General features: G+C 46.2%; 1 protein-coding gene across 2 annotated transcripts in view; it reads left to right on the top strand.

The window, feature by feature from the left end:
* Bves (blood vessel epicardial substance) overlaps nucleotides 1-27,763 on the top strand; it is a 37,823-nt gene extending 10,060 nt beyond the window's left edge. For both annotated transcript variants that reach the window (XM_036168996.1, XM_036168997.1), the window contains 5 exons: nucleotides 315-502; nucleotides 1,286-1,394; nucleotides 7,608-7,775; nucleotides 8,620-8,761; nucleotides 24,931-27,763. In XM_036168996.1, coding sequence (XP_036024889.1) covers nucleotides 315-502; nucleotides 1,286-1,394; nucleotides 7,608-7,775; nucleotides 8,620-8,761; nucleotides 24,931-25,058 — 735 coding nt within the window. In that variant the 3' untranslated portion in view covers nucleotides 25,059-27,763. The remainder of the gene's footprint in view (nucleotides 1-314; nucleotides 503-1,285; nucleotides 1,395-7,607; nucleotides 7,776-8,619; nucleotides 8,762-24,930) is intronic.

Raw genomic sequence — 27,763 nt, 5'->3', positions numbered from 1 at the left:
ATTAAAAGTTAAGGTAATTACTTCTTTCAAAACAAACATGTTATGGACTGCTGCTAAGATTAGGAAGGTATGTGTTTTGACAAAATCCAAAAACTCAAACGTTGCTTCAGGATCAGTAGAAAGGTGTGACCATTAGAGTCATCTCAGCCTTCCCCAATAGAGTATAAATTACACTACTAACTCTCTAAGACCCCACTGACCACGTACAGCAAGCCACCGGTGTGTATCAAAGATTGTTTATTCTTACATCTATATCCCACCCTCAAGAGTCCCGTGTTTGGGGACTACAGGACCATGGCATCACTGTCTTTCAGGTCAAGATCGAAAAGGAGCTGGGTGGTGTCTACCACCGATTGTTTGAACCACTCCGTGTCCCTCCCGATTTGTTCAGAAGGCTAACTGGACAGTTTTGTATGATCCAGACCTTGAAAAAGGGCCAGACTTACGCCACAGAGGATAAAACCTCAGTTGATGATCGTCTTAGTATTCTCCTAAAGGGGAGGTGAGTGCTACGTGGAAATAGGAACCCCCAGGTTGCCTTCCATCTTTTATAGCCTCTAGGAAGGAATACAACACAGAAGTGTTGCCAGCTAATAGGGGACACAGTGGCTGTGTGTTGGTGAAGGTTATTTTGCAACTGAAATTTGTGCTGCTGTGGAACAGTGTGCCAAAGCTAGGTAGACACTGTGGTCCTGAATCATATTGATACCAAAATTTTCTACAGTGAATACTTTGTTAACCATGTTTACTTTTGTTTGAAATTAATGAGTCAAAATTGAAGTAGGTTCAAATTAATTTCAAGAAGTTTATGCATGTGGCAAAGGTGATTTGCTTTTGAATATCACAGTATATATGGAGGATCTGAATGGAGAGCCACCGAGGTTGCATGGGTATAATTATTACTGTGTTCATTTGGTGGTGGTTTTAGATGAGGTCTCAGACTCGTAACAACCTGTGGACGTGTGTCACTGTGCCCGCCTTGAAACATGGTTATTAACGCCTCCCTTCCCCTCAAAAGTCTGTAATGTACAAATTATATATTTGTTCCCACTGCAGGAGTGACAGTGATGGTAACATAGTCTGCACTGATGATGTATGCTGTTGTTTTTCTCATGTCATTTTAAATAAATTTGCGCTTCTGAAAGTGGTTTAAGTTATGTCCATTACTTGTAGAACATTTAAAAATAGTGCAGATACACTACTATACTATTTCGGTAATTAAAAAGAACGATTTTGTTTTTGTGAAGTGCTGTATGTTTGTTAACATTTTGACTTCCGTCAACAGAATGAAGGTCTCCTACCGAGGACATTTTCTGCACAACATCTACCCCTGTGCCTTTATCGATTCCCCAGAGTTCAGATCAACCCAGATGCACAAAGGGGAAAAGTTCCAGGTAGGATTTGGTTTTGAAGGTTAAAACTATTTTGTATCTCATTCAAATCCAGTGAAATGGAAAAGTGACCATGATTTCTTTTTAAAAAAGGAGATAGCCACATTAGTGTACACAGTATAATTCAATAAAACAGAATAACAGCCCCTACCTTTCAACAGTGCTTGTGCACGCACAACTGGAGGTGGGCAATGCTGGTGTGTACACAACTGGAGGTGGACAGTGCTGGTGTGCACACAGCTGGAGGTAGGACAGTGCTGGTGTGTACACAACTGGAGGTGGAGGTCCGGAAAGCCGTGCCCTGATCTAGCTGTAACACTAACACCATTATTTCTGGGTGTGAGTTTGCTTGCTTGATGTTTCAGTTTTCAAAAACCTTTGGTCATTTAAATTTCTTAATATTTCCATTGAAAACTTATTGTTTGGGGGTCTAGGTAAGAGCGCTGACTGCTTTTCCAGAGGACCTGGTTTGTTCCCAGCACCCACATGGCCTCTCACAGTCATCTGTGACTCCAGTCCCTGAGTGTCTGTGCCCCTTCTGGCATTCGTGAACTCACATAAAATAACAACACATGCAGTCTTTTTAAAAACCAGCTTTATTATGAGAATAATTATGTCATTTGTAGATAATTCATGTTCCTAAACACATCATTGATTAACTCCATTAGGAAAAACAGAAAACTGGCTTTATTCCCAAGAACTTACTGAAAAACACCCCTCCAATCACATCCTTCTTTTGTAGTTAGTCACCATGTTTAAAGGCAAAGAGGAAATTCCTCCCAGGATCGGCAGTTCAGATGTCACTGCACAGTTTAATTCTTCCCCACTGCATCCCAGCTGTCCTGCTTGTCCCGAGTCCCCAGGCCTTCTGTTGTGTTTGATGTTCTTAGGAGCGCAGCCAAGAACATAAGTTTCTGGGTAAATAGCAGTGAGGAGAGATTCTGGGCACAGGGTTGCTTTGGTACTGTGCATATTGAGTGAGAAATAGCACTGAAGAGGATGTCATCACCGAAGAAAGAGGGCCTGCTACCATCCCTTGCTGCGGAATCTTCTGGGCTCGGTTTGGGATGCCTTTCAACTCGAGCGGCCACAGGCTGGACATGGGGGGAAGGTGCAGTTCCCTTTCCTCATGAGCATGTCAGCCCTGTCTTGCTGCCACTCTGCTCGCATAAAAGGCCTGGGTAACTGGAATTGGTTAAAGTTGGGCACATTTGCCAGAAGTACTCATTTGCGCTCACTGACTGGGGATTTCAGTGAGAATGGCCCCCATTGGTGCATGTGTTTGGAGGCTTGGTCCCCAGCTTGTGGAACTGTTTGGGAAGGATTGGGAGGTGTGGCTTGTTGGAGGAGGTGTGTCACTGGGAGTGGGCTTAGAGGTCTCAGAAGCCCAGGTCAGGTCCAGAGTCTCTCTCTCTCTCTCTCTGCCTGCTGCTTCAGTCCCATGGCCTGTCTGCTCCCTGCCATGATGATAATGGACTAAGCCTCTGAAACTAAACAAGCCCCCAACTAAGTGCTCTGTACTATAAGAGCTGCCTTGGGCATGACGATAGAACACTGACTTAAGACACTTATGAAAGGGCTGGAGAGATGGCTCAGTGGTTAAGAGCACCAACTGCCCTTCCAAAGGTCCTGAGTTCAATTCCCAGCAACCACATGGTGGCTCACAACCACCTGTAATGAGATCTGGTGCCCTCTTCTGGCCTGCAGGGACACATGCAGGCAGAATACTGTGTACATAATTAAAAAAACAAAAACAAAAAACAACAACAACAAAAAACTTTGGGTTGGGGATTTAGCTCAGTGGTAGAGCATTTTCCTAGCAAGTGCAAGGCCCTGGGTTTGATTCTCAGCTCAAAAAAAAAAAAAGACACTGATGATGTAGTTCTGTTCCTGTGCTGGTCATGTTTGACATATAGGAAAAGAAAGCTGGTGCTGTGTCCAGCTGTTCTGACCTTGGTACTGTGGGGGGTCGTCTGTGCCCCAGGGTGTCTGCTTCTATTTGAGCAGTGTGTTTAACCACCATCACCCATGAGCAACCACGTCTGTCTCCTCTTTCTTCTGACCTCCTTACAGTCGCTTCGTTCACCTCGGTCTGTTGCTCTCTTTCTTGTGTGTGGGAGCAGGTGGTTTTATGTAACAACTCAGCCTCTGTTATCCTGATGAGAAGAGAGTCAGTTTGGGGCGGAAACTAAACTTTTGTTCCGGAAGCAAGTAATCCCCAAGGAACGGGTGTATAAATATGTACTTGCTTTCCATGGGGGAAAAAGTTGTATTTGTAATTAAGCTAACAAAAAAGTTACTACCACTAGCAACAATTTTCCTTCCTTTTGGGGACTGAGTTTTAGTAGTTTAGCATTGTTCTTAACTAATATGAAGATTCCAAGAACATGATGAAAACTGCAGTATCCTAGCTGGATGAAGGACGTGGGTTCATCCTTGATCATTCTGGCCAGCTTTCTTTGGCACAGGGTATGGTATTTTGTGAGTCTGTGGTATTTTGCAATTGCCAGTGGACAAGTGGTTGCCATCAAGTCTGTGCCAACCACAGAGCCAACTTCAGAATCAACCCAGGGAGATTGTGCGTTGACTGTTTACAAAGCGTTTCTGTTGGCAGATACTCAGTGAAAAGTAGTTGTTTATGTGTGTTCTTGTAGCTGCACGTCAGAGGACTGTGCATATGGCCTCTTTCTGAAGCACATTCACATCCTTCTCTAGGAGGCATTCTGTTACAGGCTTAAGTCCATTGGATTACCTTGTTTGTTTGAGTCAGGGTTTCATGTAGCCCAGACATCCATGAAGCCCTGAGTTTATCCCTAGCATTGTATAAAATCAGGTGGGGTGGCACTCATCTATAACACCAGAACTTGGAAGGCATGGGAGGTAGAGGCAGGAGGAAGAGGTTCAAGGCCAGTCGGATACCTGAGACTTAAGTCTATTGGATTACCTTGTTTGTTTGAGTCAGGGTTTCGTGTAGCCCAGACTGGCCTTGAACTCTCTGTGTAGCCAAGGATCTCCATGGACTTTGGATCTTCCTGCCTCTACCTCTTGGGTATTGGAATTATGCAGTGTTGGGTATCAAACCCAGGCGTCTTGCATGTTAGGCAAGTACTCTACCACTGAGCTATATACCCTCAACCCTTTTTATTTTTTGTTTGTTTGTTGACACATTCTTACTATGTAGCCCAAGCTGGCCTTGAGCTCATATTGTGTGGTCCAGGTTGGCCTCCAACCAGTGATAATCCTCTTGCCTCAGCATTCCAAGTGCTGGTATCCTAGGCATGTACCGCCACTCTAGGCTGTTACTTCTGTAGATTCGTTCTGTGGTCAGGGTGCTGATTGAACAGTAGTAGAAAAGAAGACCTGCAAGGCAGCATAGATCATCACTTGGTAAACACTGTAGTAATTCAAGGACTACAGGCAGACTGGTGATGCCAGAATCGGTCTGAAGCTCACTGTCCTTGGTGCCTGCTGTTGTGGACTTGCAAATCAGGCTGCCACTAACAGCTGTTGACAGGGTCTTCAGTGTCATCCTTACAAAAGTAGCAATAGTGTTTTGTGTTTGGGTTTCTCTTTATTGAGTGAGCATGTCTGATAAACATTTTTCTTTTGATTACATCTCGGGCTGCTGCTTTCCCAAGGTTGGTCCCACGGCATGGTGCTGTGAAACCTGAAAGTCAGTCTGAGGGAGAGGTCTTAGAAATGCAAGTCCCTGCTCTTGTGAAATAAAGGAGCATTAAGTTTTAACCGGTATTTAAAGAATCAGCACCTTCGGGCTGGAGAGATGGCGCTGAGATTAAAAGCAATTTCTAGTACCCACACGGCAGCTCACCATGGTCTGTAGCTCAAGTCCAGGGGTCTGACACCCTCTTCTTGCTTCCACGGCACCAGGCACAGTGGTGCACAGACATATATACAGGTAAGACAGCCATATTCTTAAACTAAGGATCTTGTCTTTTGAAAAAAAATTAATATTAACTTATTTTGTTGTGTCTGTGTGGTGTATGTGTGCAGGTGTGCAGGTGCCATTGGGTACTTCTCTGCCATTCTGCCTTGTTCCTGGAGGACAGGATCTCCCACTTAACCTAGAGCTAGCCTGGTGGCCAACCAGCCCCAAGGATCCTCCTGTTTCTGCCCTCCATAGTGCTGGGGTTACCAGCATCTAGGGCCAAACCCAGCTTTTTATGTGGACGTTGGGATTTGAACTCTGTTTTTATGCTTACGTGGCAAGCACTCCTACCACTGACCACTCCTCCATCTCCCCTTTTTCCTTTCGTAGAAAGCATCTCACTGTTGACTCAGCCTGGCCTGGTGCTCACTGTGTAGCCCAGGCTGGCTCCAGACTTGCTATCCTGCTTAAGCTGCCTGAGTGCTAGGGTTCCAGGAATAGGATAGCATGCCTGACCCCTCTTGGATCTTGTCTTTCTCAAAGATTTTTATGCAGGCATGGCTGTGCCTGTGTGTGCACATGCACAATGTGAGTACCCCTGGCGGTCAGGAGGACATCACATACCCCAAAACTGAAGTCACAGATGTGGGGCATGGGAACTGAACCCAGGTCCTTTCAAAGAGCAACAGGCTTTCTTAACCATTAGCCATCTCTCTCTTCAGCCCTGGATCTTGTCTTTCTTATTGACTGGTGTGCCTTTGGTGTCTTGGGTGGTATTGGGCAGGAAGTGCGTTTGTCATACTGTGCACCGATGAAGAGTGTCACTTGGTGTTTTGTGTGTTTCTTAAATCCAGATGTTCTTGGTTTTTGCGAAGCCTCTTCTGGTGTAATAAATGCAAACTTTATTTTTCTGGAAACATTGGCCCACTTTTGGAAGTAACTAATCTAATTTTTCAAAACCCCAACTTCAGCCTATTGGTATAAGAGAACCAGGAGCCGGGTGGTGGTGGCGCACACCTTTAATCCCAGCATTCGGCGGGGGTCAGAGGCAGGTGGATCTTTGTGAGTTCGAGGCCAGCCTGGTCTACCAAGCGAGATTCAGGAAAGGCACAAAGCTACACAGAGAAACCCTGTCTCCAAAACAAAACAAAATAAAACCAAAAAAAGAACCAGGAAGCTGGGGTTTTTCATTTTTCATTTTTTTTCTCTTGGTAGACCTAAATCCTCCTTTGACTTCTGAAAAGAAAGCTCTTTTGGAAGTATTTGTTCTGAGACCCAGATAAGGCTTCCTGTCAATTTAGTTAACTTTTACCAGTCTCCAGCTGGGACAAGCACTGGTTTAGTGCTGAGGATGTTCAATGGACCTTACTGACACCGGTGTCTGCTTCTGTCAACTCCTTTTTGTGAGTGTGGTAGACCACCGCTCTGCAATGAAGCCAGGCGTTCAGACCTGAAGACATGTCGGGGATGAGTTGGGCCTTCAGGATATGAGTCCTCCTGAGGGAAGCGGTTGCATTCTGAGTGTTGAGGAGCATTTGCCTGGTAGGAGGGGCTTCCAGGTCCTGAGCCCTGATAGCACGGGGAAGGGATTGGAGAGATGCTTGGGCTCTAGTACCGGGACAGTGCCCACCCCTGCTTTCCCGTGTTGCACTGCTTACATGGGAGGGTATGGCTTCTCAGTTCTGGGCTAATTTGAGGACCTAGCTCAGCAGGCTCCCTTGGAGCTAGCCTTGAGACCCGTGGTAGAAGGTTGCTCACCAGCTGTTCTCATTAGTAGCTTACCTGGGCCTTTGAATCTTTCAGTGTATGTATATATATGAGTCATCTGGGTAAAAGGTTTTTCATAGGAAATTTGCTTTACAGGACTAGTCTTGGGTGCTGGTGGTGTAGCTCACTGGCAGGCAGCTAGCTCAATGGAGAACATTTATGGGCCTGAGTCCCAGAGCCAGACATGCATGCATCCACACATCCTCTCTTTCTCTCCTGAGTTCATTCGCATGGAGGTCTATCTTTTAAACGTCATTGTAAACAACAACAGGCAAAGACATATTTTACCATAGGTAATATTTCCCCAGCAGTATTGACACGGCGGCCACTGTTTTGTCCTGAGACCACACAAACCAAAGCAGGAAAACTCAGAGAAGTTGCCTGGATTTAGTCCACTGATTTTGTGTCTTTAAACATAATTCTATACAGTGTGCTAGGTTATGACTAATTTGATACGTGTATCTAGATTGTGTCTGCTTGTGTTCTGTCAATTTAATAAACTCACCGTATATAATTCATGTATGCCGATGTACTTTTTCCACCTGTGTCTGCTTCTTCCACAGGTCACCATTGTTGCAGATGATAACTGCAGGTTTTTATGCTGGTCAAGAGAAAGACTGACTTACTTCCTGGAGTCAGAGCCTTTTCTGTACGAAATTTTTAGATATCTTATAGGAAAAGACATAACAAATAAACTCTACTCACTGAATGATCCTACCTTAAATGATAAAGTAAGTGCCTTTCTGATTCTTTTGGTTAAATAAATACGTGTGTTTTCCTGAATTTTCGTTAAGTATTCAAAACTTCAGAGGAGATATTTGTAATAGAGAGACTCTTTAGCAAGTCCTTTCTTGAAGGCAAGGACGTATTTTATAATTATTGCCATTGCCGTAGCTTGGCCTAACTGTTAAGGAGCACATTTATAGGATGGAGTACTATCCTTCCCAGAAGTCTTCTGTGTGGATGAAAGAGGGAGGGAGGGAGTGGGCATGGATAAGGCGTGACAAGGCTGGACTGCATGAAGTAAGACCAAGAGCTGGCATTTAGCCTTGGTGCCCTCTCTGTCCCCAGGAATACAGAGACCAGAGAAGACAGACTTGCAGAGCCCTAGGCAGCACAGTTTTCTGAATTAAAACAATTACTAAAGCAATCACAGATGAGAACTTCTAAAACATTCTTTGTGACACGGACCGCCTACTGGGAACACTGGAAATGGTGTTTCTCCTAGATTCCCCTGTCCAGGTGCTTCCCACTGTAGGTTAGGCCTAGGACTGAGGCTCAGCCAGAGAGTGCTTGCCTTTAGAGAGTGCTTGCCTGTTATGCATGAGGCCTTGGCTTTGATCCTTAACACCACAAAAGAGAAACAGTTGTGCTTACTGTTTCAGATTACTGAGTAGAGTATTCATATTTATAAGTTTTAGAATAATGTACTTAAAGGGACAGCTAGTAATAACCACAACAGACATCTCTAGAGCACTTACTCCCTTTTTGTTTTAGCACTAACTTAGATCCCCTTACAGGGGATGTCTGAGTCACTGCTGGAAACCTCAGGTGTCTGCTAACTTTGCTTTGCAGAAAGTTAAGAAGCTGGAGCCACAGATGAGCCTGTGCACACAGATCACCATGCTGGAGATGAGGAACAGCATCACCAGCTCCAGTGACGGCGAGGATGGCCTCCACCACTTTCTGCGGAGCTCCTCCAGCACATCTTCTCTCCGTGAGTCCCCTCAACACTGATAGAGGTCACCCGAACACTGCCATCACATACATTACTTTGAGGAGCTACTGTGCCCGTGTTTGGTGTAGTCCAAAGTCCAGCTCAACTTCCTTACTTCTGCTTCTGGAACTGTTCACTTACATTTGGTCCACTGGTACAATGTGCAAGGGTCCGTGTGCTTGGGTGGCTGCTTGGCATCGTGGTCCTCATAGTTTTGGCTCTAGTGAAAGACAGATGTAGCAGTGTGGGAGTTTATGAGCAGCCGACTGTTGGCTGCATCCCAGTGTACACTTGAGACTTAAAAAGTGAACAGGCATCAAGGGGTTCTTGAAGATGGCCACTCAGCACCCGTGAAGTTACACCCACACACCACTAGCCAGTAAGTTCTCAAGACTGTCCTATATAGTTTATACCATTATTAATGATATAAATCACACAGATGTTCAAATTACTAAAATGAAAGAGACTGAATTATTTTACGAATTGATTGAGTTGAAGAATCAGTTTGAAAGCAGGAGAGCTTTGGATCGGTTAATATGAAACTGCATAAAAGCAGGCGGATTTTACAGGAGCTGGATTAACATTCTAAATATTGCACAGTGAGAAGAGGTTGAAATTTACAGGCCATAGAATTGGCATTTGGGAGAGGCAGAATTTCACCTCTTCCCTTCTAGGGTTTTCTTCTGGGTTGGCCTGAGATCAAAATTGGCACAAGACAGATTAACAAGAAAAAAATATGCACATGAATCATAGAATGTCAGGTGCCATGGGAAGACCCAGAGAAGCAGGTAGGGTCAGGTGCTTGTGTGTACCAGTTGGAACAGAGATAGGAAGCGGGGTGAAGAGTTAGGGGAAGAATTCAACGTATTTACATGAGGTTTGCCCAGAATTCCAACCCAACGTCCTGTCCTTGATAAAGAATGCTGCTTCCTTCTAGCGTAGGGAGAGCCTCTTTTCCCTAAGACCTCATCTGCTCGTCAGAAACGGGAGAAAACACAGAGGGTATGCTGTGCACAGCTTCGACTCCATCAGATAGAAGCTTCCAAACCAGAGTCTAGGTACACATGTGCTGCAGACCTAAAGGGGACTTCAAGGGTAACACACACGAGGTATTAAAGATGGCTGTGTTTTATTCCAGGGCAGCTTAATTTAGAGTGTCAGATGAGACTCTCGAGAGGCTGGGCATTGCTGGTGCCAGGTCTTGGCCAGGGAGAACACTTGTTGAGCAGGAGCCATGGCTGTGGCTTGGGGAAAACCTCAGTACCACAGGCACTCTGTGGGTCCTGAAGCCCCACCCCAGAGTGACAGTGGATCCCACTTAGCCTGTACCAACCCTGTTGGCAGGCCACTGAATCTTCGTGCTGTGCTGAAGGGCTGGTGAGAGTGGGAGACCAGATACTTGGATGGTGACCTGATCCAGCTCAGTGGCAGTTAACTTTACAGATGAGGAAGCTGGCAGTGTGCAGTGCTTGACTTGCCTGGGTTCTGAGCCACGGGTGCTGGGATCCAGATTTAGGGATCTGCCCTAACTATAAAACCCACACTTGTTAGGTCAAATTGATCCTCAGCAAATGCTACTACCCCATGGGCATAGAAGCTAATGTTACAGTGCCAGGTCTCTGAAAAGATAAAGGGGATGGGATTTGTTGGAGAACTGCCAAGGAGACAGGACAGTCTCAGCTGTCGCCTGACCTGGCAAAGGAATTTAAGCAACTGGGCCAAGGCAAGATGGAGAGCTCATGATCGTCACTGTAAGTCTTGATGGAATGGTTGGCCCTTGGAGGCCAGGTCAGGTAAACCTGTAGATCATTCAGAGTGTTGGCCAGGCCTTGAGTCTAACCAGAGTGAAGCCGTGTTCTCCCTCTGTGCTTCTCAGAAGCTTGTTTCTGTTGGACTGTTGTGGTCATTCTGTCCCAACGTCCTGATAAGTAAGGCGAATAGCTTTCAGACACAGGGAAGTTGCCATTTTCAAACAGGCTCAGTTTCAAATGATTTCTTGTGCTTTGTGATTGGTGGATCTGAGCCAGCCAGAGCAGTTACTGTGCCAACAAACAGGTGTGTGTGTGTGTCCAGGCTCTTAGTTTGTGGGCTCCCTGCTCCATCTCTGTTCAACATGTTTTTACTTATCCAATATTCATTCCTTTCTTACATTCTTTTTTGAGACAGGGACTCAGGTAGCCCAGGCTGGCCTTAAGCCTCTTCCTCTTGCCTCTACCTCCCATGCCTTCCAAGTTCTGGTGTTATAGATGAGTGCCACCCCACCTGATTTTATACAATGCTAGGGATAAACTCGGGGCTTCATGGTTGTCAAGGGAACCAAGTACCAACTACTTCCCAACCCTAGGTCATTGATTTTTAAATATGCCTGTGGACCACTTGACATCGTGTGACAGCTCCTGATACTGCAGTGCAGCTTGGCAGGTCACAGTTTAACACACTCCCAGGTGATACCTATGTGGTTATCCTGCAGACAGGTTGATGGAGAGGCTGTGACCTCCCTGGATCCTGGGATTCTGCTACTCCTGTCATGTGGGAATAGTTGCGATGGTCTTGTAGGTCTTGTCTGATGTAGTACCTAGGGCAGCACTCTGGGGACATTCTTTCTAAAGGCCTTGCCGGGATGCTGTGGAATGCTGCAGCATCACACACCAGAAACGCAGTTCACAAAAAGGTGAAGAGAAACTCTGAATGAACTGTGTGAATGAAATTACTGCCTCTCTCACGTCTTACATTGTGCTCTATTTTTTTTTTTTTAAAGATTCATTTATTTATTATGTATACAGTGTTCTGTCTGCATATACACCTGCAGGCCAGAAGAGGGCACCAGATCTCACTACAGATGGTTGTGAGCCACCATGTGGGTGCTGGGAATTGAACTCAGGACCTCTGGAAGAACAGTCAGTGCTCTTACCCTCTGAGCCATCTCTCCAGCCCTATTTTTATACATGTCACGATGCCAGATTCCCAGCAAGGTCTGTACTCTACCGCAAAGACTCCATATCTTGCTTCAGCCTGTCACTTCAGGGGAAAAGGCAGTGCGACTGTCTGGGGGAAGGTTCAGGCCTGTTGTCCGGTAGCTCATAATCCAGGTAGCTCTTTTGACTCTCCTGTTGCTGCATTTGCAGTGTTTCAAGTGTCCGTGTGTAATTGTGAGATGGAAGAGAGGGGTCCAGCTAGCCAGCGTGTGTAAGTGTGTGTAACGCTGTCACAGCCGTGTGAACTGGCTCCTCTCCGCTGCCAGGTCAGTATTGCTTCATCGTAAGGGAAACCTGCCATGCTGTCTTCTGACTGCAGCTCCCTAGCAGTAGCGTCCGAGATGCTCCATCTCTCTCTTGTCTCTCACACAGGTTGATTGTATCTGGCAGTTCTGCTAGTAACTGTGGCCAAGCATAGACATTGCCATGGCAACAAGAGAGCCTGTTATATTTCCTTGAAAGTTGCAGAATTTTGTTTTAACTTAATTGGAGTTAAGTAATAGTTGCTTGGTGTCTCTGTTTTTCAAGTCATGAGATAGTTTGGATAATATCATTAGTTGGGATTTATCTTTGAATGAGTTTGTCAGTTTAAACCATTTTTCCTGAAATAGGATTAATATTTATGATGGTATTAAGATAGTTTGAATAAGAGGTTTCTTACTGAGAAAAAGCCTTTGCTTTATGTCAGGGTATTGCCACAGGCAGTGCAATCCATGAGTGAGCTGTGCCGACCTGCTTGGTTCCCATTAGTTAGTATTCTAGTCTGCAGAGACTAGCCACAGGCCTGTCGCAGCAGGCTCCTCCTGAGTGGCTTGTGAATTTATTACCTGGGCAGACACAAAGGCCAGTGTAACATTCTCAGTTTCAAGGCTGGCTTCGTGAAATAATCTGTTCAAATCTGTGTGTTTTCATGCCCACTAAGAACAAGAGCAGACTTATAAACAGGGGCTGTGTGACTCAGAGAAATACAGATGTGACCAGACAGAGGGGCCTGGAGGAAGAGCTGGGTGGGCAGGTGTGGAGGAGCAGTGCCCCATTTTGTAGACAGGAAGGTGCAGCTTGGAGAGGCTGAGTCACCTCACCATCGTATCCTGGAGCATCTCGTCCCTTAGTCACCTGATCAGCCTGATGGTAAACTTCCATGGGAGCCTCTGCCTGCTCTGTCAGCTGACATATTCTGACCATTTCTTTGTCCATTGCTGTTTGATCCTCACAGCACTCTGAGAAAGTGCTCATTGGCACTCTAGAATGGAGACACGTGATCGTTACCTCTCTGCATGATTCTCAGCCAGCCCGGGCTGTGGTGAGGCCCCATGGCCCTGTCCTCTTCAGTCCAGTGGCTGACAACTGTCCCCACACAGTATTTTTCCAATACTGTAGGATGACAATAATAGGATTTCAGATGGCCAGGCACATTTATCTCTTTAATGAAAACGTTTGAAAGAGTGATGAGGAGATGTTTCAGTTGGTGAGGTGCCTACTGTGCAGGCATTAGGACCTGAGTTTGGACCTCAACACCCACACAAAAAACCTGCATTGCAACACGTATTAGTATCCCTGGCGAGAAAATCTTATGATAGAAAGTTGATCTCATCCAGTTTTATTTTAGGTCTGCTCCCAAATAACAGTTGTTCAAAGTGCTCAACAATGTGCAGTTATTTATTTATTCATTTAAACCCTCTTCTAGCCTGATTTGGCTCACTGCTGACTTCCCGTTCTCTTTCTGCTCAGCTTGGTAATGTCACTAATTTTTATTGTTCGGTGTTCATCTTTGGAACATCAAGTGATACATTCCAACTTCCCTTTCCTTCTCCCTCTACATATTTAAAAACATGCAGACATTGGCATCTCTACCTTTTATGGTTTGAATATGAAATGTCTTCTAGAGGTTCAGGTATCTAAACACGTGGTCCCCAGCTGATGCTCAGGTATGGAAGTTTGCAGAACCTGTAGAGCTAGTGCCTCACTGGAGGAGGTGTGAAGTTGGAGTGCAGCTGGAAGTTTTCCTGTGTCCCGCATGGTCCACAGTCACTCAGACCCAAGTAAACACACAGAGGCTTATATTAATTAAAACTGCTTGGCCATTAGCTCAGGCTTACTACTGACTAGCTCTTACACTTAAATCAGTCCATTTCTGTTCATCTATATGTCACCACGTATTCCATGGCTTTACCTGTGTGCCATTACATGCTGCTCCTGGATGGTGGGCTGGCATCTCCTAACTCAGCCTTTCTCTTCCCAGAATTCTCCTTGTTTGCTTATCCCGCCTATACTTCCTTCCTGGCTACTAGCCAATCAGGGTTTTATTAAACCAATGTATGAAAGCATTATTCCACAGAATTTCTCCTTTTCTATTTAATTAAAAAGGAAGGTTTTAATTTTAACATAGTAAAATTACATGTAACAAAACAGTTATCAAGCAAGAATTATAATTATAATATTTAGTCTATTTGTATTTGACAAAAATCAAAGAAGATATCCTATCCTTATATTTGTGAGTCTAAGGTTTCATATCTACCTTAATTTTACCATAATTATAACTCTCTAGTCTTTAACTACATCAAAGACCTCAGAAGGATACAGTATTATCTAAGTAAACAGGAAGTGCATTGTAAGCAACTTCCAAAAATCTAGAATGATGGAGACAGCTGCCTGTCTGGGCAGTCATCCACAGTTCTTCTGCAATGTTGAGAAATCCATTTTCAGCCCATAGGCCTAGAGTCTGTTAGTCATTTCTCTCTGTGTCCTGTAGAATGTCTGGCAGTTTCTTCTGTGAAGCAGGAACCTGAAGGACCATCTTGCCTTGCAAAGTTCAGTGGTCACTTTCCTATGGTCCCACATGTCCAGTCAATACAACATTTTGTCAAGCAATCCAGGCAAGAACAGTCTCTTGCCCAAATGGCTGTTTTTGCCAAGAAGAAGATAAACTTCATATAGAGTGTCTTCAGTGTCTATTCTTCTCTTTTAAGTAAATCAGTGCTGCCAGGAGCAGGCATGTCTCATTGTCCAGAAAGTCTTAACTTTTTAAAACATTTTAAATGCCATATTCTGTAGGTCTTTGAAGTGTTTGAAGATTACCTACCTAATTGAATTATATCTAATTGAATTATATCTATGTATATCTAGAAAACTTAACATGACTATAGGTTTGACTATCATAGACTAATTATAATCTGTATTTTAAAATTATCCATTACAATTTAAATGAGCTGTACAGACATAATATCTTAAACAAGAATAGAAATATGCATGTAGTATAACAGAATTAACTTTAATTTTAATTTAATTTAACTTTGTAGCAATAAACTAAAATCTATACCAATATAAAACATTTTAAACAAGTTGTTCTTTAAAAGTAGGTTCAACAATCCATCCTTTTATCCCATCATATCTATATCCTACATTTCCGTATTATATACCCCTCTCTTCTTTTAGAAAGATATTGACTATGACCAGTAACAATTTGTTACCAACAACCTAAACAAAGACAAACATCCATAATCCACATTTTAGGAATGTTGGCATAGTTTTCTAGGCTACTATCTGCTGATAAAGGGCACTGTATTCTTATGGGGATCCTGAGAAAATTAAGAATTATGGTCAAGTCCTGACTGAAATAGTCTGTGAGTCTGCATTGTTTGAGCCAGTTGCCTTGAAACTGTTCTGGATGTTGGATCATCTGGGCCATGGTGTCACTGGAGACTTTTCAGGGCGTCTTGGCTGGTCAAACCATAGTAGCCTGGAAGTAATCCACAGGTTCTCATCTTCTATGGAAACAAAAGCAGAACCTCTTTTCCAAAGCAACATATCCTTAGACATAGATTTTGAAATCAAGGTATCTTTAAAATATACATATTGATTTAACTCAGCAACTTTTACCATCAAATGTCTTTCTTCAGTTAAAAATCCCCAAGACAACACAATCCAGATTCTCTGTGTAATATCCAAGACTTTATTTTTTAAAACTATTTCTTTATGTAACATCTATATTCCTTTTCCTCTCTCTTCCAAGCCTACATACATTTTTACACATGCCGTAAACCATTTAGGGGTTTATTGAATCTGAATCTGACTTATTGTGAATCGATTGTTTTAAACTGCAGCATGACTAGGTCTGAAATGGCAGCTTTGGCTGCTGGCTCTGCCCACCTCAGCTTCCCAGCATGGTGGAACTACATTTACCACCAGCTCTGGGAATCATGCTCACCACCGACTATGGGAGACAGTAGGTCTATGTCTCTATTAAAGCAGCATGTAGCCCAGAAATCTCTCTCTCTCTGTTTGTTTTTTTTTTTTTTAAGTAGCAACATCTATATCCACCATGTACCATGTTGCGCAGGTTGCAGAAACCTCTGTGTAACTGATTGGGAATCCACCATGCTGTAGCTCCAGCCCACATACCATGAACCCACCACAGCCAGGGGACACATCACTGTACCTTGCCCTGCCATGAGCGACATGAACTAGGAAGTTGCTCTTAGCTACATTTATAATCTCTTCTTAAGCTTTCTCAGATTTTAGGTGGAAACTCTTGCCACCATGTGTGGGTGCCATTTGTAGCTGGTAGTTTTCCTGTGTCCCGCCTGGTCCACAGTCACTCAGACTCAAGTAAACACACAGAGGCTTATATTAATTATAACTTCTCGGCCATTACCTCAGGCTTACTACTGACTAGCTCTTACGCTTAAACTCAGCCCATATCTGTTCATCTACATGTCACCACATGTTCCGTGGCTTTACCTGTTGCCTTTACGTGCTGCTTCCTGGACATCGGGCTGGTGTCTCCTGACTCGGCCTTCTTCTTCCCAGAATTATCCTTGTCTGCTTATCCTGCCTATACTTCTTGCCTGGCTACTGGCCAGTCTACTGTTTTTATTAAACCAATGGTACAAAAGCATTATCCCACAGCATTGGAGGTAGGCCCTGAGACTTTACAGAACCTGTAAGAGCTAGCACCTCATTGGAGGAGGTGTAGAGTTGGAGGTTGGCCCTGAGAATCTAGCCCAGTCTCTGTCTGTCTTCTCTCTGCTTTCTGACTTGGCAAGCAACTGACCAGCAGCCTCACGCTCCTGCCACTGTGCCGTCCGCACCACAGTGGACGTGTCTCTTCTTAAGCAGGAGTCCAGACAAGCCCTCCTCTCCTCACTTTGCTTTTGTTAAGTGTTTCCTCGTGGCTTTCCTCACTGCAGCCCTCCTGGTCCTCCAGGACTGCTGTGGTTCTTATGGAGACTCTCACGGTTGTTGCATGTTCTCTGATAATGACGTCCACCCCACTTTGGAACACTGACAGTGTGGCTGATGGAGTTTGGATCACGGTTGTTCCTAATATTAAGTACAGATGTATTGTCTTCCTTTTGTATATAACATGAAAGTTGTCCTATAAGCTTTAAAACATCTGGATAGTTTGGAGGGGTCTGGGTTTGTTTGTTTGTTTGTTTGTTTGTTTGTTTGTTTGTTTGAGACATGGTCTTTATGTAGATGGAGTTGATCTCTTGATGTACCTCTGCCTCTCAAGTGCTGGCACTGAAGGTGTGTGTTATGTAAGATTTATTTTTGATTGACATGTAACAGCTGTCCATGTTTATGGGCAGTGTGATGTTTTGATACATTTGCATAATGGGTAACAGCTTTTACCATAAGTCAGCAGTTCTCAACCTGTGGGTCACAACACGACCCCTCTGGGGTTCATATCAGATATCCTGCGTATCAGATATTCACATTATGATTCATAACAGTAGCAAAATTACAGTTATGAAGTAGCAACAAAACAATGTTATGGTTGGGGGTCACCACAACATGAGGAGCTGCATTAAAGGGTCACAGCATCAGGAAGGTTGAGAACACTGCTGTCAGTAGTTACCTTGTGTTTCTTTAGGAACTTCAGTATCCTCTCTTCTGGCTATTTGGAAATGTGCAGTACATAGTAACTGTAGTTACTGTCCTGTGCAGGAGCATCAGAAGCTCATTCGTCCTGCCTCTCTGCTCCTGCCATGCCCCAGCTCACTTGGCATGTTGACTCCGAAGGAGTTGTGTTGCTTTGCTTTCTTTGAGGTGTTAGCAGGGATGTGAGGGTCAGAGCCTGAGGCCTGGAAGTAGCAAGCGGGGTTCACATCCCTGCCCCCCAGGCCAGTTAGAGACAGTACCGAAAAGCAGAGAGGATGTCTCAGTGTGGCTGCACTGGGAAGAGGAATGGACGCGGGAATGAACGTGGCCCTCAGAGCCGAGCCACCCGACAGGGCGTTTGGGGTTCTAGAGAGGGCAAGAAGTACGCGTGGCTGTCAGCCCAGGTCAGAGTGTGCGATAATCATCATCGCTGTTCACTCCAGTTCCTCCTGCAGCATTGTCAAATGTGTGAAATCTCCTTGTTCTGGCTAGCAGGGCCACACAGCCTTTCCCCAGCATGCAATCTCTGGGACAAGTCCAGTGTCTCCCTGGTCTGTCAGCCAAAGGTAAGAGTGTGAGGGTCCAGCCTGATGGAGATAGGAGGAAAAGCACACCAGTCTCCAGTGCCTTTCAGCTTCCCCATTGTCTGTCTGTCCTGTGGGAACTGCTTCTCGAAGCCTCTGGGAGGGAGTCATGTCTAATGTGGCAGTCCTGTGCCTTTTACCTTGTCCCCCCTGTAATCCCCACTCTCCTCCATGTCCTTTCTCAGAGACCTTGTCACACTGCCTGTCTCCAGCTTCCTCTAGGACAGGTTGTGTTTGGAGCGGTGACAGGACTGTCATCCTGGAGCCTGCCTTCTCTGTCCTCCTGGACTGGTCTGTTGTCTCCTCCTAGGCAGAAAGGGGCTGTAGGATTCCTGCTCTTCACCCCAGGTGCCGTGTGCCTGGGGACCTGACTACCCATCCAGCTGGTCAGGGAATAACCTGAGAAGGACCCTTTTGGGCCACAGCAAATTTTCCTGAGAGCCACCAGCCTGTAACTGCCCTCGCTATTACTCCCTAGTCTTGGCTTTAGTTCCCTGGTGTTGGTGTTGAGTCATTTTAGGGAAAACTGGGTGTAAAGGTAACAACTACATTTCGGTATTATTGTCCAGAAAGCTTCAATTCAAACTCAGTTTCAGAGCACTTGTCCAGCGTCAGACCTTGGGTTTGATCCCCAGCCTAGGAAGGAAAGGGGACAGAGAAGGTAGGGAGATGGAGGAGGAGGAAGAAAAGGAAGCAGTGTCTATAATAATGGAGGCAGGAAATGGATGATAACTCTTACAAAAGAGCCTTTAAGTCCTTCCTCGTCACTATCCATCAAAAATGGTAAAATCTAATTAAAGTCCTAGCCCCTGTAAACTTTTTTAATTACTTGACTTGCTAAAGCAGTTAGCCAGATGGTTAGACATAATAATACCTTGAAAAGAATGAGGAAAAAAGTCGCGAGAGTCTACAGGGGAAGGAAAACACCGGAGAATGTGGTTGGAGGGATGACAAAAGCCTTATGCCGTAAAATCGCTCTGTTTCTCAAGCCAGGAGTCACGAGACACACTTCCCATCGCAGAGCGTCACTTGCTGGCAGCTCAGACTTAAGGCGGCTTCCTCAAGCCGGGCAGCAGGCATGACCTTCACTCTGATCTAAAAACAGCTAATCGTCTGTTTACCTCGTCCTAGGAGAGGCCCTCAGGCCCCGGTGTAATTATAAGCTCACAGAAATAGAAATGAACTTCATAGCATGGAGTTCTCACTAATGGACTTTCCCTTGCTGTTTTCCTCCGCAGTGCATGAGTTTTGACTGCCACGTCTGATCCATGGGTTAAAGGGCCCCGTGGTTCTAACGCTAGACTTCTGGAAGACAGAAAAGGGTCTGTGGAGGGCTGAGCCTCTCTCCACAGCAGGTGTCTATTTGTAGAGCAGGCAAGGACCTGTAGAGACCCATTGGTCTCCGATCTGTTGACGGGCAGTGGCCACAGTCTCAGCGGCTCTGCTGGGAGATGTTGCATCATCTTCACGTCTGGCACAAATGGAGGTGCCCACGGTTGCAGACAGGGTACGACTGGGCCCCAGTCCTCCGCATTTGCTGCAGGAGTACAGCCCAGTTCTCTCCTGTCACCTGAGCATCTGTGAACCTGGGGGCCAGCTCTGAAGAAAGAGTGCTCCTCTAGCTGCCCCTGCTCATGAACTGGGTGTTTACGGGAAAGGCTGTGGAATTCTGTTGACAGAGATCTTTTGCTGCTGGGTGTAACGTAAAGGTAACTTCTTAACAGTTTTGTGCCCGGTCTGGGATGCAGTTCAGTTGGAGACTGTTTATTTCATAGACTTTTTATAAGAAATTGCTAACTAGTAGCCATAGCCATAGCAAATTAAAAGGTAATTTTTTTTTTATAATTATTATGAGGTACATTTTTTTAAGATTTATTTATTTATTATGCATACAGAAGAGGGCGCCAGACCTCATTACAGATGGTTGTGAGCCACCATGTGGTTGCTGGGAATTGAACTCAGGACCTCTGGAAGAGCAGTCGGTGCGCTTAACCTCTGAGCCATCTCTCCAGCCCTAAAAGGTAATTTTTAACTAATAGTAAAAATAATGATAATTATAATGATCTCTTCCTGACCATAATACATAGTTAAGCTCTCTGTCTCCCAACTATGATTGTAGTTTAAATAAGAAAATGCAAGGATCCGTTTTCTAGAAATTTAATGACTGTGGAAGAATTACTTGCCCTCCCCCACCCCACTCCCCAACTTGGAATAGAAAAGCATTGTAGAGATGTCCTGAACCTCAGAGTACCGTCCTTAAAGGATGCGGACACTAGAAAAAGCACTTGAGTGAGGATAAACCCCATTTCTCCATAGCATCTCATGCTTTTACATGTATATAAGGCAGACGGGACTTCTGGGTAAATGCTTGGAACGCTTCAGTGCGTGGAATTAATGCAGAACTGGGCAAGCTGGTAGGAGAATGTATTGTGGCTCAACTTCTTGAAATGTGGGGTATTCCCTTATGTTTTTTGCCTGTACTCCAAAGTGGTTCTAGATTCAAGGGGCAAGGAAGTAATTTACAGCTGTGTCGTAACTGTGTGATAATGGGATAGAGCCTGGAGTTCTCCCAGTGGATCTGAGTCCATCTAGGGACCAGGTAACCTCCTCACTCTTCAGAGCCAGCCTTCTTGCAAGTGTTGACTGTGGTGGATGTTTAGGCCAGGTCAGGTGACCCCCATCAGACTGCTGACTGTGACATTCTTTGAGCCTCTGGGGCATGGGAAGCCTGGGTTAACTGGAATGGTTGCCAGGACTGGGTATGGCTTTGATTGCTAGCCAGGAGTCAGGCAGCCAATTATTGCTGGTGGCAATAATTGGCTTGTTCCTCTCCTTTGCTTGTCTGCCCTGGAGGAGACAAAGTCAGGGACGTGGCATTGCTGGAGGACTGAGCCACGGGAGCTCCCAAACCCGGCCACAAAGTCGGGGACAAGTACATCATCATTCTCAGCGTTGAACCCCGCCAGGGTGTCAGGGCGCCTGCTTTGTCCTCCTGGATGTCTGTCCGAAGGCTCCCTCCCTGGGTGAGGAGTGCAGCCCTGAGCTGCTACCCCTTATGTCTGTCTCTCTTGGCTCTGGCCAGTTGTCTGAGGATGAGGCAGAAACTCTAGTGTGGTGATGTCACATCATCCTGAAGCGTGGTTTGGGTTCCTGAGGAATAGGTAAGTTAGATTCCCTGTGTGTGTATGGGGTCGGGTTGGCTGATCACATCCTCACCCGCATTCCAGGTTGACCTTGCACTGACTGCAGTCCTCAGCCTCAGCTTCCCAGGTGCTGGAATTTCAGGCATGCGTTACCCAACACCCAACCCCTTCCAGGCACTTGTTTGTGCTGAGAAGACAGGAGAGCTTTAATAGTTGATGGTACTAAGCAGGCAGAGTTCTTGGCTGTGTGCTGAGCAGTGTCCTGTCAGTCTTCCAGCAGCCACAGGGGTGAGGCCTCAGCAACCAGATGTGAGGGTGAGTCCCTAAGCACCCAGCTGTGATGGGCAAGGCCCTAAGCACCCAGCAGCAAGGGACAGGATTCTCAACACCCAGCTGCAAAGCTGCAAAGCTACAGCCTGTTCCCTGCCACCGTACAACACAGGCTACGTTGTAGTAATCAAGACTGAAGACTTAAGGATGTTTCTAGAGTTGGGATGAGCTAGAGTCCCTGTGTCCTAGTAAGGTTTCCCAGCGCCGGACTCTGGTACTCCACCACCGGGGCTGGCCTTGACTGGGAATCAGTGAGGTGACCGGGGCTGGCCTTGACTGGGAATCAGTGAGGTGACCGTGTTTCCCACAGCTTCAGCCTGTCTTCTGACAGTTCCAGTGCTGCAGGGGAGGGAACCACCACACACTTAGGTAATTCCGAAGGGCCTGCCCTCACTGTGCGCAGTAGGCTGACCAGAGGGAGGTGGTGGGTAGGGCTCTCAGCTTGCTTGCTTCCAGTAAGGAAGGGGAGGCTCACATCCCCCATGGTGTGATGCAGAACGGAGGTGAACACTGGGGGGGGGGGCGTGGGAATTAGGGAGGATCAGACTTGTTAAGTTTCAAACCGGGACTAATGGCTGAGATGTCTAACACATCACAACAGACCTGGCTGCCAGGTTCTCCCAGCATCCCTCAGTCCCCACAGTCACAGGGAATGGCTGGCATATCCCACCCCCTACTCTGAACTCCCCATGGGGGTGGGGGTCTGGGCTGCCCTTCCCCCAGCTGCCCTTCTTTATATAATCCAGACATTTTGGCTACCTGGCCCTTTCGGACCTTTGGCCTCCTGGCTGCTGTATGTGGTTCCCATCTCTCCACATGGCACAGCTCAGCCTGGACTCTCCCTGACGTCCCTGTCCCCGCCTCTACCTATGCTCCCCCTTTATCTACAATAAACCTTCTTCTCCACCATCCCTAGGAACAGTCCTTTCCTTTCCTTTCCTTTTTATTTCTTTTTTTTGCTGAATACTGAGGAGTTGTACAAAGAATGGGTAGAAAGTTGACAGCGCTCGGCATTCCAGGTAGAAAAGCAAGGAGAGAAAGGCTAGGCTGGATGTGGAAGGCAGTGAGTTCCCAGGGGCGGGGGAACCCCAGGGGCGGGGGAACCCCAGGGGCCCGGAGTGTTGCCCCTCCTCATCCTTTTAACGCTACACAGTAAGTATTGCAACTGTTTTTCCAGGAAGACGCCATGGGGACAGAATAAAACTCTTTCCCAGAAGAGCTGAATGTTCTCGGAAGGTTTTCCTTGACCATTTCCAGTTACATTGGAACATTGAGAGTTACGGTTTTTTTTTTCTGTCTAAAAAGATAACAGATATTGGGTTGAATAGTTGAGAGACTCATCCCATGTAGAGCCCAGTCTCATGGACCAGAGACTATCATCCCTGGTTTGAAAAATGGCCTTGAAAACTGCAGATCAATTAGCCCCACTTCTTCTATCCAGATGAACTGGGTGTGTTTGTTACACGCCTCCACAGCCATGGCTGGACGGCGTGTGATATTGATTGGGTAATGCTCTTAGGCATGCTGTCCTCAGGGTTTTATGAGATTGTGAATTCTCAGCCTGCGTGAATATTTTATGAGATTCAGTCATAACTAGAGGCTCTGATGGAAGCCACGGCAAAGGCAGTTGATATTGAGAAACACAATCTGCTTTTTGAGCACAAACCCCATTTCTGGTTAGGCAGTGACGGGGTTTGGTAACTATCGATCAGTGTTCTCACAAACATGAACAAGGTGATCATTCTATTTCCCATGCTGATGTAAGAACTTAGAAATTGCATACGCCTCCTAAGAACTTGCCAGGTAGGCTCCATCCTTACTAACCCTGTTTCACGGGAGGAAACAGGCAGCAAGAAGTGAGGCTCCCAGTCACACAGCCAGAGGGCAGCGCAGTGGGAACTCAGACCCTGGAAGTGTTTGCCAAGCTTGCCTGGAGTTGGCCACTGTCATTTATGGAGCTGCCTGGTGTGACTGAGGGCAGCACCCTCCGCCTGGAGCAGCCTGAGGCAAGCCTGCCATCCCCCTTCTCCTCCATAGCCGCAGTTGCCCCCCCCCCCCCGGGGAGGGGTGGGGGGGGGGCGGCTTGCTGTTCTGCCCCTCTGGTCAGCAAGTGTCAGTGACCGTGTGTAACTTCTGTGTGGCCAGTCTGCTGCACAGCTGAGATCCGGAAGTGTTGGTGACACCCATTGTTCTCCCCACCACAGCTCAGCACTTGCCTGCCGAGTGCCACCAGCCCTGTGGCTAGGCATAAGGGGTGCACAGGTGTAGGGAGGGTGAGGCAGGGAGAGACTCACTTACATACAGGGTGGATCTTGACCTGGAATGCAGTGATGAGAAGAAGGGAATTCAGGCTTATGTTGTTAAGGTGAACAGGTCATCACACATCTTAAAGTCTACTTTATAAAACCTTACTTTTAGGGCCTGCAAGATGTCTCAGCAGCTAAAGGGACTTTCGCCAATCCTGACAGCCCAAGTCCAATCCCTAGGACCCACGGGAGGGTCCTAGGAGAGAGAACCAACTCAAGAAGGTTGTCCTCTGACTTCCACTCAAGCCATGGCACAAATGCGTGCACGCACACACACGCACACGCACGCACGCACGCATGCAGGTCTACAAGCATACCCAATACACAGAATTAAGATTTTGATTTATTTTTTAGTTGGTATGCTGTCCTTGTTGGGCACGAGGTCATTAGGGTGAATGTACCATGAGCTTTGGGTGAATGAGTAAGCGAACGAATTGTCTCTCTGGTCGACTAGCATCTGCAAATGCCCTTCATATGCCCTTCATATGCCCTTCCCCCGGACTGCATTTCTCCCACCTGATACTTTGCTCTTCCATGCCCGAGCTCACTCTCACCTCAGTCCTGGAAGTGGCTGGAAATATCCTTTGAGGTTCCAGTCTGTAGTTTGGAAACAGAACTGTCCTTAGGGAAGGAAATATGAGTTAGAGCACCTTTCCAAGGCCAGTGTTAATTAGATGGAGTCACATGAAAGATACCGATGTGGAGCGTGTATGCAGAGACAGACCTTGCAGCGATGCCCGGGACGTCTGCACCTTTGTGAGGTTCATGTTGCTCAAGCACACGCAGCAGGATCTGTCCAGGTCTGTTCTCTGACCGAGTCTCCTCCTGACTCAGCTGCTCAGGGGACCACTTGACTGCGACATGCGGGGTGCTGCGTCCCCCGTGGCTTCGTCTGCAGGTGTGGGGCCCACTGTCACCCAGCAGTTTGCTCTTTGTGCTTCTTTACAGCTGTGTCCCCCCTGCAGCATCGAGCCCCTGCCAAGATGAAGCCCATAGAGGAAGGGGCAGAAGACGACGATGACGAGGTCTTCGTGCAGGTGTCCGCTGGTACCCTTAGAACCCATCGGTTGTACTGATGAGCGTTTAAGTGACCAAGATGGGTGCTTCCTGAGGAGAAGTACCACGCTCTGCCCTGACTTTTAGGTGGTTTGCTTCTGTCCTGCCGGATGGGAAGTCGGGAAGGGCCGTGGTCGGAAAGTGTGTGCTGCTGGTCCTGGTGGTCAGCTCCTTAAGTTAGCTGAACCTTCTGACTAGGCCTTGCTCTATTTTGAGATACGTATTTTCTCAGTAGATATATTAAAATTATTTTAACTAATCTTATAGCTGTCAACACTATATGCCTTTTCACTTATTTTTCTAAGTGTGGCTCTTTTTCTCACATGCATTTTTTTCTCTGTCATGGTAATTTAGAACGAGTTGTTCTTTTGATCATTTTAACAATGTAAGTCGAAATTGAGGCTGACATAACATTAAAAATTTTACCTTTTGTTCAGTTGACTTTTTCGTGACAAATTTTAGAGAAAGTTTGATTTGTCTGCTTCTGTTTCCTGCCCCGAGACCAGAAGTGCCCCCCCTAGGTCAACCTTGTTTGGGTTGCAGATTGGTTGGTAGTGACCACCCTCATTCCTGCCTTTATCGCGACTCTGAAGCCTGCGCCTGTAGCGGCAGTTAGGGTGAGCATTTCTGAGCTCAGTGCCGACTAGAGCTAAAATCAGCTTTCTGCCTTGTAATCTGGAGCCATCTTGGCCACATGCTCAGCTGTGAGGAAGGAGGGGAGATGGGCTGAGCAAGGGCTGCGGTTAGAGGACGTGAGAGAGATAGGCTAGGGTCATTAAAAATCAGCTTTGCCCTTCAGTCTGTCTCTGTGATCCCACATTGCTCCTCTAGAAGCAGATGTACTGAGCCAGACACAGTGGCTCACACCTGAGATGCCAGCTCTTGGGAGGCTGAGGCAGGAGGACGGAGAATTTGAGGTCCACCTGGGGTCCCCTAGTGAGACTTTGTCTCAAAACAACAATATTTTTTTAAGGGCCAGATAGTTCCAGAGCTGTGGTCAAGAGCACAAGGCTGTGTCAAGGCTGTGCCTGACAACCAGGAGACATAGTCTCCATTAGCCCATGAGAGATGTGATAGTGTGGATCTCAGTTTCCATGAAACGACTTAGCGGGCCCACACATAAGGCTAGTTTACCGTTACTCTGGAAATGACACCCCCCTGAGGAGACAGGACTATCAGGTTCCACTGTGGCCGCAGTCTGCGTGTGTGGGACTCCACAGACTTTGCAACCCCAGATGGTAGGACAGGTGACCTCCACCCATCGGCTTGGATCTAGTTGATGTGTCTTGAGTGCTGGCAGTGAAACCCTTTGAAAAGCACACTGTTAAAAGTGGGTCGTCCAGAGTCATTTACTCTTCTTGTGGCAATGTGGGCGTATCAGTGTAACAAAGATCATAATCTCATGGTGAGGAATCTTCAGAGAGCCACTTAGTCTGAGTAAGAAACTTGAAACTATGTTTAAAGCCGTACCTCCAAGGAAGACAAAGCCTTGAGAACAGGAGCCTGAAGCCATTGAATAGCCCTCCGGTGTAGGCTTGACTGCAGGGGAGCAGGGAAGAGAACAGAAAGAGTTCTGTTAGGTCTGTGGACGACTTTAGATTCCTTTACACAGGTGAGCAAGTGTATTTTTGTACAAAGCATAAATTAATAGATTAAAGGATGTTTGTACCAGTCTCCAAAGAGATGCTTCCTCTGATGTTAATGTTCAGTCAGCTCTGAGATCAGTGTTCAGAAAATGCTCTGCAGAAATTAGTCTTATCTATATCTCTGATCTATGTTTAAATGTTGTATGACCCTAATATAATATTTATACAAAAATGTATTTGTCATTTAGAATATTTTGAAAGCCCTCAGAACATTTATATTTATAAAACAGCAGAGATATAATACAGATCCGCAGTTAAATTTCTCTATCTTATATTAGTTATAATGGGTGCTATGCTACCTTCTAGTGCTTCTGAAGCCCTGATTCTCGCTGTCTCCCTGTTACATGCTAACAGACACAGTGGCTACCCTCTGTGTGTCAGAGGCTCTCCGGTGTCTGAAGAGTTGGTGGGTTTTTTTTGCTTTGTTTTTTCTTTTTTTAACTCGGACATCAGTCTCTGCCTCCTGATCCCATTAGGGCCCTAAACACGCATTTGGATACTGGAACCGTCTTTAGGAAAAGCTGGTGGGATCTGCATACTTCTGTGTCTCCAATGTACTCAGGTTGAGGCATGCTCTCCAGTCCGGCCCTTAGGGCTTGGTCTCCCCACAGATCCCTGGGCTGCTGCTCCAAAGGTTCATTTTTGATTTTAATTCATTTGTTTTCATTTCTGCAACTGCTCTGTGGAGACCTTTGATCCTGCTTGTTTCCTTTCCCTTCCCTGGTTCCCTGATTTCTTGTCACCATTCTAGAGCGATGGAACTCCCACCTCCTCTGCTCAGTCTCCAGGGTTCACAGCTCTGCTTCAGCTCTCTACCCATAGGACAGCTCTGTCGCCGCCGCCGCCGCGGCAGCGTCCATGTTTCCATTGTCACAGCCCCTCATAACACCTGGGGGACTACGACATAGTGCAGGTGTTATAATGGAAGGAAACTGAGGGTAAGTGCCATTTGTGGGTTTTCTGTTAAACTTTCGAGCTAGTTTTGAGATGAAGGATTTCATGAATGCTTTCCACAGACACATTACAGGAAGCTTCAGGTGCCATTTATATTACCATTCACTTTATATTGAAGGTGTATG

The sequence above is a fragment of the Onychomys torridus genome, chromosome 19 (genome assembly GCF_903995425.1).
Source record: "Onychomys torridus chromosome 19, mOncTor1.1, whole genome shotgun sequence".
Taxonomy (NCBI): Eukaryota; Metazoa; Chordata; class Mammalia; order Rodentia; family Cricetidae; genus Onychomys; species Onychomys torridus.
Note: the sequence above shows the minus strand (reverse complement) of the source record. Positions and strands in the feature narration are given on the sequence as shown.